This window comes from Schistocerca serialis, chromosome 4 (assembly GCF_023864345.2).
Source record: "Schistocerca serialis cubense isolate TAMUIC-IGC-003099 chromosome 4, iqSchSeri2.2, whole genome shotgun sequence".
Lineage (NCBI taxonomy): Eukaryota > Metazoa > Arthropoda > Insecta > Orthoptera > Acrididae > Schistocerca > Schistocerca serialis.
Window position 1 is genome coordinate 126785061 of NC_064641.1, and position 18392 is coordinate 126803452.

At 42.9% G+C, this 18392-nt stretch overlaps 1 protein-coding gene across 1 annotated transcript in view; it reads right to left on the reverse strand.

Moving 5' to 3' along the window:
* Nucleotides 1-18392, reverse strand: part of LOC126473593 (uncharacterized) — a 608171-nt gene that overhangs the window by 403542 nt on the left and 186237 nt on the right. The window contains exon 2 of the mRNA XM_050100740.1: nucleotides 3366-3613. Coding sequence (XP_049956697.1) covers nucleotides 3366-3608 — 243 coding nt within the window. The 5' untranslated portion in view covers nucleotides 3609-3613. The remainder of the gene's footprint in view (nucleotides 1-3365; nucleotides 3614-18392) is intronic.

Genomic DNA, 18392 nt, shown 5'->3' on the forward strand with positions numbered 1-18392 from the left:
CTCTGACTTCAGAGCATTTCTACTCAAGCTAGAGAGGGTTCTTGGTCGACTTCATAGAAAGTACCAAAAATTATTTATATATGGTGACTTCAATATTAATTTTTTATGTGATGTGAAAGAAAAAGCATGTTGGAAGAACTCCTAAATTGATACGATGGAGACTATTTTTTTCAGAGTGCAAGGGAACAGTAGCACAGCCGTAGACAACATTTTTATTAATTCTTCATTACTAGATGGGCAAGGGTGAATGGCCTTTCAGACCATGATGCACAAATTATAACACTAAAAGGTTTCTGTACTAAAATAATGGTTACATACAATTTCACACTATGTAGAAGAAGCTGATCCAACGGCAGCAGAGAGTTTTTTAAACCTTGTTAAGGAAGAAGGGTGACAGCGTGTTTCTATTACTGACAACATAGATGACAAATATAATGCTTTTCTTAACACATTTCTCATGCTCTTTGGAAGTTGCTTTCCATTAGAACGTGCAAAACAAGAGTACTAGCAGTAAAAGGCAACATGAGTGGCTGTCTAGTGGGATCAGAATATCACGTAGAACAAAGTGGTAATTGTATCAAAATGTCAGACATAGTCACAATTGAGCTAGAGTAGCCCATTACAAACGGTACGATAAGATGCTTAATGTTATAAGGAAGACACAGAGTACGTGGTAAACAAATAGAATATGTAATTCACAGGACAAAATTGAAATCATATGTTCAGTTGTAAGGGAAGCGACTGGTCAGCAGCACATGGTGGACAATATAAAGTCAGCTCGTAGTAAAAATATTTCTGTTACTCGTAAGTCAAATATAATTACAGTATTTAATAATCATTTTCTGAGAATTGCTCGTGAATTAAATACAAATTTAGATTCTACAGTGAATAATACCACTCTCTTGGAAATTGCCTTTCTTAGACTAATACCTGAAGTACTCTTCTGAGATACTGACAAACAGGAGGCTGAGACAAAAATCAAATAACTTAAGACTCAGGACTCTCATGGATATGATGGAGTATCTAGCACAATACTAAAGTACTGCGCTGCATGCGTTAATCCTGTCCTTAGCCACATTAATTTTTCCTTTAGGAATGGGCAGTTTCCTGACCGATTAAAGTACTCATTAGTTGTGCTGCTTTATAAAAAGGGAGAAAGTGATAATGTAGACAATTTTAGATCTATTACCATGCCATCAGTGTTTGCTAAAGTTATTGAAAGGGCTTTGTATGTAAGGATAACTGATCATTTCATTTCACATAATCTGACGTCAAATGTGTAGTTTGATTTTAGAAGTGGCTTAACAGCTGAAAATGGTGTATTCTCTTTTCTCTGTGAGGTATTGGTTGGATTAAGCAAAAGGCTTCGGACGCTAGTCATTTTTTTAAAGTAAGGCACTGATATGTGTTGATCACGAAATTTGCTCCTGCTGTTGCAACATTATGGCATACCAGGAGCAGCTCACAACGGGTTCACCTCTCACTTTATGACTAGACAGCAAGAGGTCATTTTCCACACTATTGAGAATGGCTCTGATTTAGGGTCTGATTGGGGCACGATAGGGTGGGGGGGGGGGAGGAGGGAGGGAGTGCCCCAGGGATAAGTGCTAGGGTCACTCATGCTCCTTACTTATATAAATGATATGCCGTCTAGTGTTACAGGTGATTGTAAAATATTTATGTTTGCTCATGACATTAGCTTTGTAGTGAAGTATTTTGCGTGGAACGCTGACACTATTTCAAATAGTGCAGTTCAAGACATAAATTCAAGGCTTGTAGAAAATAAAATAATGCTAAATTACTGTTTCTAAGACACAATACAACAAAACCTAACGTTATAATTACACAGGACGGGCATATGATTAATGAGCCTGAATAATTCAAATTTCTATGTATCCAGGTAGATAGTAAACTGTTGTGGAAAGCCCACATTCAGGATATTTTCCAAGGACTTAATGCTGCCATTTTTACTATTAGAACAGTATGTGGTTCAAAATGGTTTAAATGGCTCTGAGCACTATGGGACTTAACATCTGAGGTCATCAGTCCCCTAGGACTTAGAACTACTTAAACCTAACTAACGACATCACACACATCCATGCCCGAGGCATGATTCGAACCTGCGACCGTAGCGGTCTCGCGGTTCCAGACTGAAGCGTCTAGAACCGCTCGGCCACTCCGGCCGTCAACAGTATGTGACCTAAGTGATAATTTGACACGAAAAGTAGTCTGCTTTTATTTACTTGCCTGCTTATTTTCATTCACTTACGACATATGGTATTATATTTTGGGACAACTCTTCCCATTCTCAAAGGGTGTTTTTGGCTCAGAAATGGGCGGTTCAGGCAGTAAGTGGAGCAAGTTTGCGAACCTCTCGTCGACCCCTGTTCATTAGCCTGGTTATTCTGACATTGACCACTCAATACGTATGTTCTTTAATGTCATTTCTTGTCAAAAATATCAGCTTAGTCCTGAGAATTAGCAGCTGTCACTCAGTTAATATTAGGTCGAAATGCAGTATACATTTGAATCGCACTTCCTTAACCCTTGTGCAGAAAGGCACGCAGTATTCTGCTGCATCCATTTTCAATAAGCTACCACAAGAATTCAAACATCTTAGCAGTAACACACGCGTTTTCATATCTAAACTGAATAGTTTCCTCATGTGTCACTTCTATTCTGTCAAGGAGTTCCTTTAAAAATTAAGCTGGTTCTTGTGTTATATTGTTGACTGCGTTTATATAATCTTATTGCTTGTCGCCTTCTTAAAACTAAAATAACTGAACTCCTCCTGAACAGGCCATGAAGGCCCAACGGTACCGACCGACCACCGTGTCGTTCTCAGCCCACAGGCGTCACTGGATGCTGATATGGAGGGGCATTGTGGTCAGCACACTGTTCTCCCAGCAACATGTCAGTTTACGAGACAGGAGCCACTACTTCTCAATCAAGTAGCTCCTCAGTTTGCCTCACAAGGGCAGAGTGCACCTGACTTGCCAACAGCGCCCAGAAGACTGTATGATCACCTGTCCAAGTACTAGCCCAGCCCAACAACACTTAACTTTGGTGATCTGACAGGAACTGATATTGCCACTGTGGCAAGGCCTTTGGCTTGTCGTATTCTTAGGATTCATAAACATTTTATCTCTTATAGCTTTTCTTTTGCAATTTTATGTACTGGCACGTTCCATGACCATGGAGGTTTGCTCCTCTTTTTGGTCCATTGGAATTGGGCGTGTAAAGTAAAATTATAAAAATATGTCACCCGCTTCATGTCACATTCCCCTCAGCTGCGGACTATAGGCAGACTACAGGCAAGTAGACTACAGAAGGTAGACGGGTATAGACAGCAGGTTAGTACTCACGTTGACGACACTGACGCCGAGCACGACGACCCAGCCCCAGCCGCCGTCGGGCGCCACCAGCCGCGGCGCCCGGCGCTCTTCGGCGGCGATTCTCTGCTTCTCCGCCGCCGCCGCCGTCGCCTTCTTCCTTTTCCGCTCGGATCGCTTCCGCCGGTAGGCAACCAGGCGCTCCGTCGTCATCTTGTCCTTCTCGTCCAACATCCTGTCCTTCTCGCCCGACATCGCCTCTTTTTCAGCAGACATGTTTCCTGGAAAAGCAAATACATACTTATGCAGTCATAGCGATGTATTGTAAGCCGTTTAAAAAATACCAGTGTGTAGTGTGTAGGCATCTGATGTATTCTATTTACTTCTCGAAAAAAAAATACAGGTTGGTATTCATACAGAAAGACAAATGAAGCGTAGAAGGAGCAGCCAGCGGAAAACTCACCAAGAGAGGAAGAGTATACAAGAATCAACCTGTTCATTTATCTATTGACTCTCATGGCGGGTTTGCTTCAGGATGGAATTAAGAGGCCGGCCGAAGTGGCTGTGCGGTTCTAGGCGCTACAGTCTGGAGCCGAGCGACCGCTACGGTCGCAGGTGCGAATCCTGCCTCGGGCATGGATGTGTGTGATGTCCTTAGGTTAGTTAGTTTAATTAGTTCTAAGTTATAGGCGACTGATGACCTCAGAAGTTAACTCGCATAGTTCTCAGAGCCATTTGAACCATTTGGAATTAAGACCACAAAGAAAAGAACTAAGACTACTCACCCTGCTAATGAACCTCTGCCACAATATGTTACTACACAACTGTTTTCCCATTGGGTTGGTTCAAATGGCTCTGAACACTATGGGACTTAACTTCTGAGGTCATCAGTCCCTACTACTTAAACCTCGAACCAGCGACTGTAGCGGTCACGCGGTTCCAGACTGTAGCGCGTAGAACCGCTCGGCCACCCCGGCCGGCTAGAGGGTGGTACTGTTCCTCATATGTCATGCCTTAGCGCCCTCTTCCCATTGGTAACTAAGCTCTCCAGAGGAAATATGAGTCACCCCTTTAAAGAGCACACTTGTCCATTTGGAACGTTGTAGGTATTGTACCAGGTAGCAGGCAGAAATGTGGTCCTCTACTGCTGTCATATGTCACGGCAGTGCCATAATATGTGTGTATGCCATTCGGCTCTAACAAATCAACAGAGTAAGACGGATCAACATGGAGATCTGATAAAATGACGGAAAGAAGCTATCGCGCCTGAATGTTCTCGCGACCTCACCGTGAATGAAGTGTCCTGATTTGTTAGTGTATCAACGCAGACCGTCCAATGTATCAACAAGATATGAAGTATGGCACATAGCTGACCAGCACAGCACAAGAGTCGTGGTGATAAAATGTTGCTAACCCAGAGGAACCGGAGATGAGTGTCGCACCTTGGCATTGACAGTCGGCTTCAAATCTGGCCAGCAATCTATCAGTGGATACAGGCCCATCTCAATCAGTTTCCAACCAAATATTGCAACGGGAACTGCATACAATGTAAATTTGGTGATTGATTGTAACCTCTCGTCTATATACGGTATAATTACGAAGTCTATCAAAATAAAGATGTCAGAGAAACTAATAACAGAGATGGAGGTTTCAATTCAAACAAGGCTTGATGTCTGACAGTTAAATATCAAGAGCTTGCTGGCTATCACTCATGCCAGAACTGTGTTTCCAGGAATTTCAGTGCAGGCTCTTAACATCAAAGGAGCATCATACAAGGGCATAGTGGGTATCAGTTATCGAACTCAGGTATAAATAGTGGCGTGAGACCAACAGTAGTTCACAGTCTAGTTGGAGTACAAACACCAACAAAACTCGCACCATTTGAAGAGCCGGCTGTGGTGGCCAAGCGGTTAAAGGCGCTACAGTCTGGAACCGCGCGACCGCTACGGTCGCAGGTTCGAATCCTGCCTCGGGCATGGATGTTTGTGATGTCCTTAGGTTAGTTAGGTTTAAGTAGTTCTAAGTTCTAGGGGACTGATGACCTTAGAAGTTAAGTCCCATAGTGCTCAGAGCCATTGGAACCATTTGAAGAAGACGAATGGCCTAGTCGTCCAAATATTGTGCATAAAATGGAATCAACAACTCGGCAGCATTCCCAGAAGCTCACCATCAGTCTGTTTTTACCAGAAGACTTTAGTTTTATGTGCTGGCAACCAACCTATTCCCTGGTTTATAATTTAATTCAAATAAATTATGACGTTTCGAACGTTGTATTTGTATTTCACGGTACTTGGACAAACTGTTACAAAATTTGTAAACAGATGGAAGGCTACAATCCGTTTCCAGGTGTCCACTGCAAGCAGTTCCCTTCTCGTTGTTCGGTTGGAGAGCAGCATTCACTGACAATTTCCTGTCAGGTTTGAAACCAGTAGTCACTCTTAAGGCGTGATCATCGTCTTTTTCCTCCACTATTCTTATGCCATGTTAAATGGCTGTACGCTACACAGCAGGGATCAGGAGGATCCGGATGCTTTTTAAAAAAATTTCAAGGTCCAGAAGAAAGGCTTCATGTTCTTTACTAATTTTCATTTTTATTTTCACTCACAAAATAAGATGAAATACACTAGGCAGGCATATTTGTATTTAAAAATCCAGAAAGAAACTTGTAGTCCTTACTGATCTTTTTATTTTAATTTTCATTTTCAAACTAACATGATATACAACAGACAGGCACATTTGTATTAAAACTTCAAAAAAAACGTGTATTCACTACTTTTTTCTTTCAGTTTTCACTCTAAAAATATAGACTGGTTTATTTGTGTAAAATACACTACTGACCATTAACATTGCTACATCACGAAGATGACGTGCTACAGACGCGAAATTTAACCGACAGGAAGAAGATGCTGTGATATGCAAATGATTAGCTTTTCAGAGCATTCACACAAGCTTGGCGCCGGTGGCGACACCTACAACGTGCTGACATGAGGAAAGTTTCCAACCTATTTCTCATACACAAACAGCAGTTGACCGGCGTTGGCTGGTGAAACGTTGTTGTGATGTCTCGTGTAATGCGTACCATCACGTTTCCGACTTTGATAAAGGTCGGATTGTAGCCTATCGCAATTGCGGTTTACCATATCGCGACATTGCTGCTCGCGTTGTCGAGATCCAATGACTGTTAGCAGAATATGGAATCAGTGGGTTCAGGAGGGTAATACGCAACGCCGTGCTGGATCCCAACGGCCTCGTATCACTAGCAGTCGCGATGACAGGCATCTTATCTGCATGGCTGTAACGGATCGTGCAGCCACGTCTCGATCCCTGAGTCAACAGATGGGGACGTTTGCAAGACAACAACAATGTGCACGAACAGTTCGACGGCGTTTGCAGCAGCATGGACTATCAACTCGGAGACCATGGCTGCGGTTACCCTTGACGCTGCATCACAGACAGGAGCGCCTGCGATGGTTTACTCAACGACGAACCTGGGTGCACAAATACCAAAACTTCATTTTTTCGGATGAATCCAGGTTCTGTTTACAGCATCTTGATGGTCGCATCCGTGTTTGGCGACATCGCGGTGAACGCACATTGGAAGCATGTATTCGTCATCGCCATACTGGCGTATCACCTGGCATGATGGTATGGGGTGCCATTGGTTACACGTCTCGGTCACCCCTTGTTCGCATTGACGGCACTTTGAACAGTGGAAGTTACATTTCAGATGTGTTATGACTTGTGGCTCTACCCTTCATTCGATCCCTGCGAAACCCTACATTTCAGCAGGACAATGCACGACCGCATGTTGTAGGTCCTGTACGGGCCTTTCTGGATACAGAAAATGTTCGACTGCTGCCCTGGCCAGCACATTCTCCAGATCTCTCACCAATTGAAAACGTCTGGTCAATAGTGGCCGAGCAACTGGCTCGTCACAATACGCCAGTCACTACTCTCAATGAACTGTGGTATCGTGTGAAGCTGCATGTGCAGCTGTACCTGTACACGCCATCCAAGATCTGTTTGACTCTAATGCCTAGGCGTATCAAGGCCGTTATTACGGCAGAGGTGGTTGTTCTGGGTACTGATTTCTCAGGATCTATGCACCCAAATTGCGTGAAAATGAAATCACATGTCAGTTCTAGTATAATATATTTGTCCAATGAATACCCGTTTATCATCTGCATTTCTTCTTGATGCAGCAATTTTAATGGCTATTAGTGTAATAAATGGGAGAAATTACATTTTCAGTCTTGAACCAATTTCTTAAATTTAGTTTCTCGTGGGGAGCAGCTTTTCTGAATCGTGTTTTCAGGGTGTATGGCCGTCAATCTTGAGCAATACTTGTTCTCAACAAATTAATTTTTGAAAATGAAATTTCACGAATATATGTGGAATGAGACATTGTAGCCAGCGGTTATAGTTCTATACGTTTGCAAGGAAATGTCTTTCTGCAAGTGTATTATCTCCATTTGAGGTAAAGTTTTAGAAAGGCACAACTTCGCAGCCACATCCGTCTATTCTGCCGTTGGAAAACCTCAAAAGGCGATCTTAGAATCGCGACAGCTTTTCCATCTCTGAAAAGTCTTGGAATCTTGCTGCAAATTCCATCTTAATATCTGACATAAAATTTGAGAATACTGAAATGTCTATTTCAGAATTTATTTTGTATTAAAAATTGTTGAAAAGTGAAAAATTTCTTGGTCTCAAAAGTCTTTTCAAAGATATTCAGCTTGCGAAGGAGAAAAGACACACTTTGTATCACATCACATATTAATTTCCGATTTCCTTGTAGTTCGGTATTGAGCGCATTTAAATGTTTCAAAATGTCTCTCACGGGAGTCACAGCTAGAGTACAGTGTACCTTTGCTAGGAATTCCAAATGGTTTCTTTTTTCTTGTGAATTCAAGTTTTCTGACAAAGATGTTACTTCCCTTTTATTTGCCAAAAAATTCGACCACTTGACCTTTACTGAGCCAAGGAAGATTGTTGTCCTGCAGTAAGTCACAAATCGCCGAATCACACTCAGCAACAAATTGTTTGAGCTGTCTGTGCTGAAGAGCAGAACGAGGCCTCATAAAATTAATCAACTTGATCAACCTGTCCATTACTCCTTTCAGAGTCACACTAAGTTTTCCAGGAACGGCTGCCTGGAGAAATGTGCATTGAAAAGATAGTGGCACAGCATTCTTATCTTTAATTCTCTTTACTGGTCTTTTTTCTTCCCGATCATCACTGGGGACCCACCAGTTGAAAGACAGTTTTATCATAACTAACGTTTGATTTTGTTCTTGAAGTCATCAAAATTCTTTAATAAATCTTCTCAACAAGTTTTGCCTTTCAACAGCAATATTGTTAGCAATTCTTCTCTAAGTCCTTTACTTTCAATATCCAAAAATCGCACGAAAATGGACATTTGTTCTTCATCAACAACGTAGTATGATCGTTCTAGTGCTAAGGTGTAGCAAGGCGCTTCCTGCAGAAGTCCGAGCACCCAGAATTTCGGTTCTTCTTGTATTACTTCATGCCGACAATGGAATATCTTGGATTGTGGCAACAAGATCCCTTTTCTCTTCAAAAAGTGCCGCTGCCACTTCCAAAATACATTGTTTTACAATCACAGAGTCTGAAAATGGCTTCCGGTGTTATGTCAAGCGTCCAACATATACGCACCCCTGGTGCTGCAGATTTTTCTTGCCCAACATAGAGCGAACTAGGAAGGCCATGCTTTGGACTGTTCATGACTGGAAATAAGTTGCCTGGTCGGACGAGTCTCGTTTCAAATTGTATCGAGCGGGTGGACTCGTACGGGTACGTAGACAATCTCGTGAATGCATGGACCCTACATGTGGGCACAGGGCTGTTCAAGATAGTGGAGGCTCTGCAGTGGTGTGGGGCGTATGCAGTTTGAGTGATATGGGACTCCCGATACATCCAGATACGACTCTTGACAGGCGACAGGTTTGTAAGCATCCTGCCTGATCACCTGCAGCCATTCATTTTGCATTCCGACGGACTTGGGCAATTCCAGCAGGACAATGCGACATCCCAAACGTCTAAAATGCTACAGAGTGGCTCCAGGAACACTCTTCTGAGTTTAAACACTTCCGCTGGCCACCAAACTCCCCAGACATAAACATTGTTGAGCATATCTGGGATGCCTTGCAACGTGCTGTTCAGAAGAGATCTCCACCCCCTCGTACGGATTTATGGACAGCCCTGCAGGATTGATGGTGTCAGTTCCGTACAGCACTACTTCAGACAGTAGTTGAGTGCATGCCAAGTCGTGTTGCGGCACTTCTGCATGCTTGCGGGGGCCCTACACGATATTAGGCAGGTGTACGAGTTACTTTGGCTCTTCAGTGTAGATTCGCTCTTTATAAAAGTAGCGGCGCCCGGCACACAGCACGAGCCGACGCACAGCAAAGGAGCTACTTCCGTGACAAAGAATATGCTGCGGCACACCAAAGTAGCCGTGCAGCAAAGAAGGTGCCTCGTTGTCAAAGATCGCCCCGTCGAGTGAACTCGCTGGAACTTTCACAGGGTAGCTTTAAGGTTACGCTATCGTTCGAGTTGCGAGCACAAAAAATGGTGTTTAAATGAACGTGCTTCTCCGACTTAATAGAGCTTTCAGAGGTTGCCAGAGTCTGAAATTGATTTATTAAATTTCCTTCTTCGTTAAATGAAATTCTTGTGTTGCATTCGTGTGTTCAGAGCCTTTATGTGGGTCAATATGACACGCTGCGCCGGCCGACCATATTTCTCCCTTCCGCTCACTCTCGTGCGCTGCACAGCACAGCCTATATGCATTTAATCTATCTGTAATTACCAGTGAATAATTCTAATTCAGCAGTTAATTGTAGACTACTAAAAAAAATATAGGGGTGGCGTTCAAACCAATTGCTATCTACAGAAAAATCTTTTTTTAAACTATTTTAGAACGTAATTTATGCTTTCAAAATATTTTTGGTCAGCCAGTTTTTGACCTTCCGCTGTCCGGACCTGGACCACGGTCCGGCAGTTGCCGATTGCTGCTGTACACCATTCCTCGTTCAGACTTTGTACCGTCTCGTTGATACACCAACAAATCTGGAAACTTTATTCACAGTGTGGTCGTGGGTACGTCCAGACATAATACGTTGTTTCAGACATTTTGTCTGGTCTCCATATAGACCCATCTTACTGAACTGCTTTGTTACAGTTGGCTGGCACGGCACAAAACACACATCGCCACTGCCGCAACTTAAGTCACCGGCGGAGGGTTTTATTTGTGCCTGGTACCAATTCTACACTTCCTACAATGCTCCAAAGGGACAAGTGTGCTCTTGTAACGGTGGTGAAAAATATCTACTCTCGAGAACTTCGTTCGTGGTTGAAGAGCAGTTGTGTAGTAATAATGTGACAAAGATTCATCAGTAACGTGAGTAGTCTCAGTTCTTTTCTTCGTGATCTTAATTCCATCCTAAAGCAAACCCACCAACTCAAGTCCATAAAGAAGTGAACTGGTTGCAGTCCCCAGATATCAAGTAATTCTGCTTTTACTTCAACACTCTTCCTCTCTTGATGAGTTTTCAGCTGGCGCCTTCTTCTGCGCTTTGCTTGCATTTCTGTTCAGATACCAACCAGTCTATTTGCAAGAGGTAAATATAACACATCATATGCCTATGCACTAAACACAGATTTTTTTTTCAAACAGAAACTCATGTTTAAAAGTTGTATTAAACATGCGTATATTGATTGCTTCGTTATTTTAATACATTATACTTAACACCCACACTGGTGTCAGACTTGCTCTAAGCATTGTCTGTAACACCAAAGATGTGATCGTTTTCTGCTGTCTTGTTCTTCTTCCTTTGCTGACAAATCAAATTGTGGTGGCAGCGGAGATACAGTTTTTCAAGCGATCCATTAATGATTGCAAAATATTCTGTGTTAAAAAATTAAAGAACCTACTTTGAACTTCATAACCAAACGTATGATCTTTTTACCGGGCAAGCAAGGTGAAATATGAGTGATTAGCATACAAATGTAGGGAAAGGTAATGAAACTACTTTCACATTGGACGTAAAAATTTTACACCTATAAAATGTGGACACCACTATGATGTACAAGAAAGCTCGAAAATTTCTACTCGGGCTTCGGATCATCTTCAACATCAACAGATACAGGGTTTAAAAAAGAAATAAGCTAGCAATGATTGTGGCGTATTTGGCAAAACAAACTGTCAGTCGTTACTAGTTAGACAAGCTGTGGCGTTAGCTGAAGATGGTTCTGTGATAGGATCGAAACTACTTATGGTGCATTTCTGCACGTTTTAATGTAGTTGTTGCGAGTAGGGAACATTGTGTCGTTTATTACTCTCATAAAATTCGGCAGTTCTCTGAAATCAAGGGTGTCTGAAATTATACTGCAGTAACCTACGTATTTTCCAGTTGTACGCAGAATGGTTAATACTCATTATACTCTCTAAGAGGTTAATTTACGCAGTACATATTGGGGCTACAACTTTGGTTCTTTCGGTTTTTCTCGAAGTTCAAGACTTCGTCGTGAAAAACGTGTAAAAACTTTACGATTCTTGAGTTGGGTTGTTTTGGGAAGGAGACCAGACAGCGAGGTCATCGGTCTCATCGGAGTAGGGAAGGACGGTAAAGGAAGTCGGCCGTGCCCTTTCAAAGGAACCATCCCGGTATTTACCTGGAGCGATTTAGGGAAATCACGAAAAACCTAAAAATCAGGATGGCCGGATGCGGGATTGAACCGTCGTCCTCCCGAATGCGAGTCCAGTGTCTAACGGTTTTTATGATTCAAAGTATTAAGCCATCCCTAGCCACTGCTTTCTCCCATCTTTCGGGCAGTACACGAAACCCGCGGCGGAAGAACTGGGCGTCTTTTGAGGATATCCACGGATCGATCGAATTATGCACTTGTTCACAGGACCAGATATGCTAATCTACCAGGTTCGGAAAAGGCGGTAGTCACAGGAAGCAATGCCTGGGTATACGGCAGGTGGGGTAGGACTTTCCAAGTACGTTTTGACGGTTTTGCTACATGCGAACCAGCACTGTCGTGCTGCAAAATCACCTTTTCATGTCTATCACCGTGTTGTGGCCGTTTGTCTTTCAGTCCGCGCCAAAAACGCATCAAGTGCTTTCGATGACGAACTCTTGTGGTTCTTTCCGTTGGTTTTAGTAGCTTCGAAAACCTTCCCTCCTCCACCACCATGGCCGGCCCGAGTGACCGTGCGGTTCTAGGCGCTACAGTCTGGAACCGCGTGACCGCTACGGTCGCGGGTTCGAATGCTGCCTCGGGCATGGATGTGTGTGATGTCCTTAGGTTAGTTAGGTTTAATTCATTCTAAGTTCTAGGCGACTGATGACCTCAGAAGTTGAGTCGCATAGTGCTCAGAGCCATTTGATTTTCCACCGCCATGCCGGTCATCTACGTCAAAATCAGCGATCTTAAAGTGCTGAAACGATTCTCTAAACGTTCTTTCACTAACAGTTGCCTCACTATAAGTCTTAGCCAACATTTTATGAACTTGAGCCACAGATTTCTTCGTGTTAAAGCAGAAAATTAAACCTTCCCGAAAATGAGAACTGAGCTCCTACACTGATACATTCAGTCGAGAATAACTTCATGATGCAATCACAAATCGACAAATATGTTGAAGTTCAAATGGTTCAAATGGCTCTGAGCACTATGGGACTTAACTGCTGTGGTCATCAGTCCCCTAGAACGTAGAACTACTTAAACCTAACTAACCTAAAGACATCACACACATCCATGCCCGAGGCAGGATTCGAACCTGCGACCGTAGCGGTCTCGCGGTTCCAGTCTGTGGCGCCTAGAACCGCTCGGCCACTTCGGCCGGCTATGTTGAAGTCGTTATATTTACAAATGCCTAAGATTATTGTATGAGACTTAAGACCTACTAAATGTACTATATTTGCCGCTACCGCTACTGTCATCTATTGCGAAAACGGCGGAAGCAAAGTTATAGTCCTAATACATTCTACAGCCAAATCTACACCCATACTCTGTAAAAGAAGGCGAAGTGCATGGCAGAGGATAAGTCCCATTGTACCAGTTTTTAGGGTTTCTTCCTGTTCCATTCATGTATGGAGCGTGGGAAGTATGATTGTTCCAATGCCTCTGTGCGGGCAGTAATTATTCTAATCTTATCCCCACAATCTCTGTGTGAGCGATACGTAGGGGTTGTAGTACATTGCTAGAGTCATCATTTAAAGCCGGTTCTTGGAACTTTGTTAGTAGAGTTTCTCGGAATAGTTTACGTCTATCTTCAAGAGTCGTCCAATTCAGTTTCTTTAGTATCTCTATGACACGCTCCTACGGGCCAAAAAAACCTTCATGATCGCTTCTCTGTATACGTTCAATATCCCCCGTTAGCCCTATTTGGGATGGACCCCACACACTTAAGCAATATTCTAGAATGGATCGCGCAAGTGATTTGTAAGTAATCTCCTTTGTAGAATGAATGCCCTTCCCGAGTATTCTACCAATAAACCGAAGTCTACCACCTGCTTTACCCACAACTGAGTCTATCTGATAATTCCATTTCATATCCCTACAAAGTGTAACATCGGGGTGTTTGTATGAGATGACGATTCCAGCTGTGTCTCATTGATATTACAGTCACAGGATACTACGTTGGTTCGTTTTGCTAAATGCACAATTTTACATTTCTGTACATTTAATGCAAGTTGCCAATCTGTGAACCACTTTGATATCTTATCAAGATCTGAGCGAATATTTAAGCAGTTTCTTTCAGACAGTACTTCATTATAAATAACTGCATCATCTGCTAAAAATCTTTGGTTACTAGTAATATTGTCTGCAAGGTCATTAATATACAACATGAACAGAAAAGGTCTCAACACACTTCGCAGGGGCACACCTCAAGTTACTTCTACATCTGACGATGACTCTCCATCCAAGACAACATACTGCATCCTTCCCACCAAAAAGTCCTCAATCCAATCACAAATTTCACTTGATACCCAATATGATTATACTTTTGACAATAATCGTAGGTGTGATACTGAGTCAAACAGTTTTCGGAAATACTGCATCTACCCGTTTGCCTTGATCCAAGGCTTTCAGTATGTCATGTGAGAAAAGTGCGAGTTGGGTTTCCTATGATCGATGTTTTCGGAATCCATGTTTTTTGGCATAGAGGAGGTCAATCTATTCAAGATACCTCATTACATTTCAGCTCAAAATATGTTCTAAGATTCCACAACAAATAGATGTCAAGGATATTGGACGGTAGTTTTGTGGAATACTTCTACTACGCTTTTTGTAGACGGGTATGACCTCTGCTTTCTTCCAACTACTGCGCACTGTTTTTTGTTCGAAGGATCTACGATAACTATAGTTATAAGAGGAGTTAACATTCTCACATAGTGTAGAATTAATTTTGAACGAGATCAGTGAGGTCTATAATTTAACGTTCACTTGATCTCGACAGGCACAGAATACTTGCTCGAATAGACAAACGGAGGAATGAGGTAGCGAAGGGAAGGGGGGGGGGGGGGCGGGGGAGCACGAAATGGGAAGAGGGGAGAATCATCGTTATTGACGGTACCGATCGGGCCATTCCCTTGACAAAAAGTGAAATATAGCATACATCCTTTGTTACTTTTATATACTACGGTCTGCAGAAGACTATTATCGACCACAATTACTGTAGACAGAAACTCTTTATTGTAAAATATGCATATCGTAGACGTGTGTCACTACAATTCTGAAGAAATTCCGGACTGTTCACTTTCCGTGTATACAATTACATGCACGCCATGAGTCCATTACGATGGATATCAACGTGTTAAGTTGGAATTTTTACGGAAAACAAACCGACACATCACGCAAGGCGAGTAAGCGGAACTGAAAGACACAAAACCAACGAGGACTGCGGTAATTCTGGGAAAGAATGAAAGTATGTACGGACAATGGCTGTCACTCTTTGGCCACATCACAAATCCTTTTCTACGTTGCATAGTTATGTCCGAGAGTTACACTAATTGCCTTTTGTAAATCCGAACTATTCACGTAGAGCTAATTAAGAATAGCAAATAAAAGAGAATACTGTTTATTGTGTGACGGAAATTTATTCACTTCCCTATTCCATAAATCCACTCCTCTGTAGTGGAGTAGAGAAATAATATTTTTTGTTTGTGGCTAAGTTAAATTTAAATTTGCTGTAAACCAAAATCCAGCACTGTGCAAGTTTGAACATTAATTAATACGGCCTAACAACGACAAATATAAATGAATCCTTTAGTTCAAATCATATACGCACATTACCGACCGAAAGCTCTGCACATATCGCTGAAGATTCATTGTCGTTTTAATTCTATACAGTAATATGATTTCAAGTGATTCGGATAAAAACTGAGAGTCAACTCTGATACGAATTAACATGTCAATGCGTCTGATCTGGCGTAACTAAATTAGTACAGATATTTTTATACGCGGTACATTAATATGTACACACATCAGAGGGTAGGTTAGTACGTTGTTTTTTTCTCTGCATCTAACAGTCATCCCGCAAACAACCCACGTAATTTACTACCTAGGCCGGCCGCTGTGACCGAGCGGTTCTAGGCACTTCTGTCCGGAACCGCGCTACTGCTACGGTCGCAGGTTCGAATCTTGCCTCGGTCATGGATGTGTGCGCTGTTCTTAGGTTAGTTTGGTTTAAGTAGTTCTAAGTCTAGGGGACTGATGACCTCAGATGTTAAGTCCCGTAGTGCTTGGAGCCATTTGAATTTTACTACCTGATGTTTTCTGCATGGGCGTAACTGCACCACTAAGTACACTACACTTGTCAGTATAGACTAACCATTTTGCATCCACGCATCCACAATTCAACACGTGACCTGCTGCACAGGGGAAAAAGAGCATTAACGTCTTGCTCTTGCCACCTGTACTTGAGCTACTAACCAATCTAAAAACATACGACTTGTAATAGCTATTATTATTAGTCTCCAAATGACGTAAATGCTGATGTAACGTTGTTCAATATACCATCCTCAGACACCAATAGAAATATCTGTACTTACACTCCTAACACTCCGTATTTATATGAGTGGGTAAAATAAAAAGTCCCCAAAATCTTTATAAGACTGACACGGAACTGATCTTTGTTAATGAAGAAAACTAAAATGTTAGAAAACGTGATTTCGATAAGCCAACCCAGCTAGCTGTCATGTCTGCGTCTCCCGCGAGCTCTGAACAGAGTACTTCGCTGTGTCCTTAGGACTGAGCGAGTGAGAGGGAGAGAGGTGTTTAGCGGCCGGTTGAATCCAACGCAAAATGGCGCTCATGATAGAAAAGCGCGAGTGTTATACGAAGCACAGTTCGTAGTAAACGAGTGCAGAACCGTTTGCTCAAGGGTTTCAGACTGGCAATGTTTTTGAAAAAAACCGCAAAAAGTCTGGAACGTAAAACTTACTAGCAAAATGGCCTGAAACAGGCTCCGTAGCGAATAACGAATGTAAGTATCCGAAAGGAGTTCCAACACCACAAAACACTGCTCCAGTGAAAGAAAGCCCGCAATGAAGTCCGACGGAATGTCAACGTCGTTTATCTGTGCCGAGTGAGAATCAAGAGAGAGTCGCGTCGAAACATTCGCAAAAATTCGCTGAATCCTTAGAACTTTACCATCGCGCAAGAGTTAATACAAACGAACTTTCGCGTGCTAAGTTCTGCTGGCGGCTTCTGAGTGTGGAGTGGAATCAGGATTTCTCAGTTTTTCATTTCTTGGGCTGAGGCCTTTTCAGCGGATCTGTGTATGTAAACTCACACAGCATGCGCCATTGTACTTCGGAAAACCATCATCAGTACTTTGAAGAGCCGTTGCATAATCTCGAGAATGGCATTTGGTGCACAATGTCTGGTGTCGGCATCTAAACATGATTCTTTCACCAAGCTGTCAATGCTAGTCGGTATGTCGAGAAACTGTTTAATCCCTGTACTGATCAACTCACATAACATGAACGACATGTCCGAAAGAACAGATACCGCATACATCAGATTCAGCATGGACTCAACAAGCCGTTCGAAGCCCCCTACACAAATATCAAGCCATGCTGTCTCTACAGCCGTCCATATTTGCCAAGCTATTGCCGGTGCAGAGTTTTGTTCACGAAGTGACCTCTCGATTATGTCTCGGACGAGCTGCATGGCCAAATCATTCGCTCGAATTGTCTAGAATGTTCTTCAAACCAATCGTGCAAAATTGGGCCGGCTGGCATGGCGCATTGTCCCCCATAACATGACGTTCATGAATGGCTGCAAATGGGCTCCAAGTAACCGAACACAACCATTTCCAATCAATGATCGACTCAGTTCCAAGTAAACACTGCCCACACCTTTATGGAGCCACCACCAGCTTGCACAGTGCCCTGTTGACAATTTATGCCTATGGCTCGTATGGTATGCGCCACACTCGGACCTGACCATCAGCTCTTACCAACTGAAATCGAAACTCATCCGTTCAGGGTACTGTTATCCAGTCGTCTAGGACCCAACTGATAAGGGCACGAGCCAAGGAGAGGCGCTGCAGGCGATGTCGCGATGTTAGCAAAGGCGCTCGCGTCGGTCGTCTGCTGCCATCATCCAGTAACACAAAATTTCGCCGAACTGTCGTAACGGATACGTTCGTCGTACGACCCACATTGGTTTCTGCGGTTATTTCGCGCAGTGTTGCTTGTCTGTTAGCACTGACTACTCTACGCAAACGCTGCTGCTCTCCGTCGTTAAAGGCCGTCGGTAAGTTGTCTGTGGTGAGAGGTAATGCCTGAAATTTGGTTTTCTCGCCACGCTCTTGACACTGTGCATCTCGGAATATTGAATTCCCTAACGATTTGACAACTCGAATGTTCCATGCGCCTATCTGCAACTATCATTCCGCGTTCAGCGTCTAATTCGTGTCGTGTGACTTATCACGTCGGGAACCTCTTCACATGAACCACCTGAATACAGATGGCAGCTCCGGCAATGCACTGCCCTTTTATACCATGTGTACACGACACTACC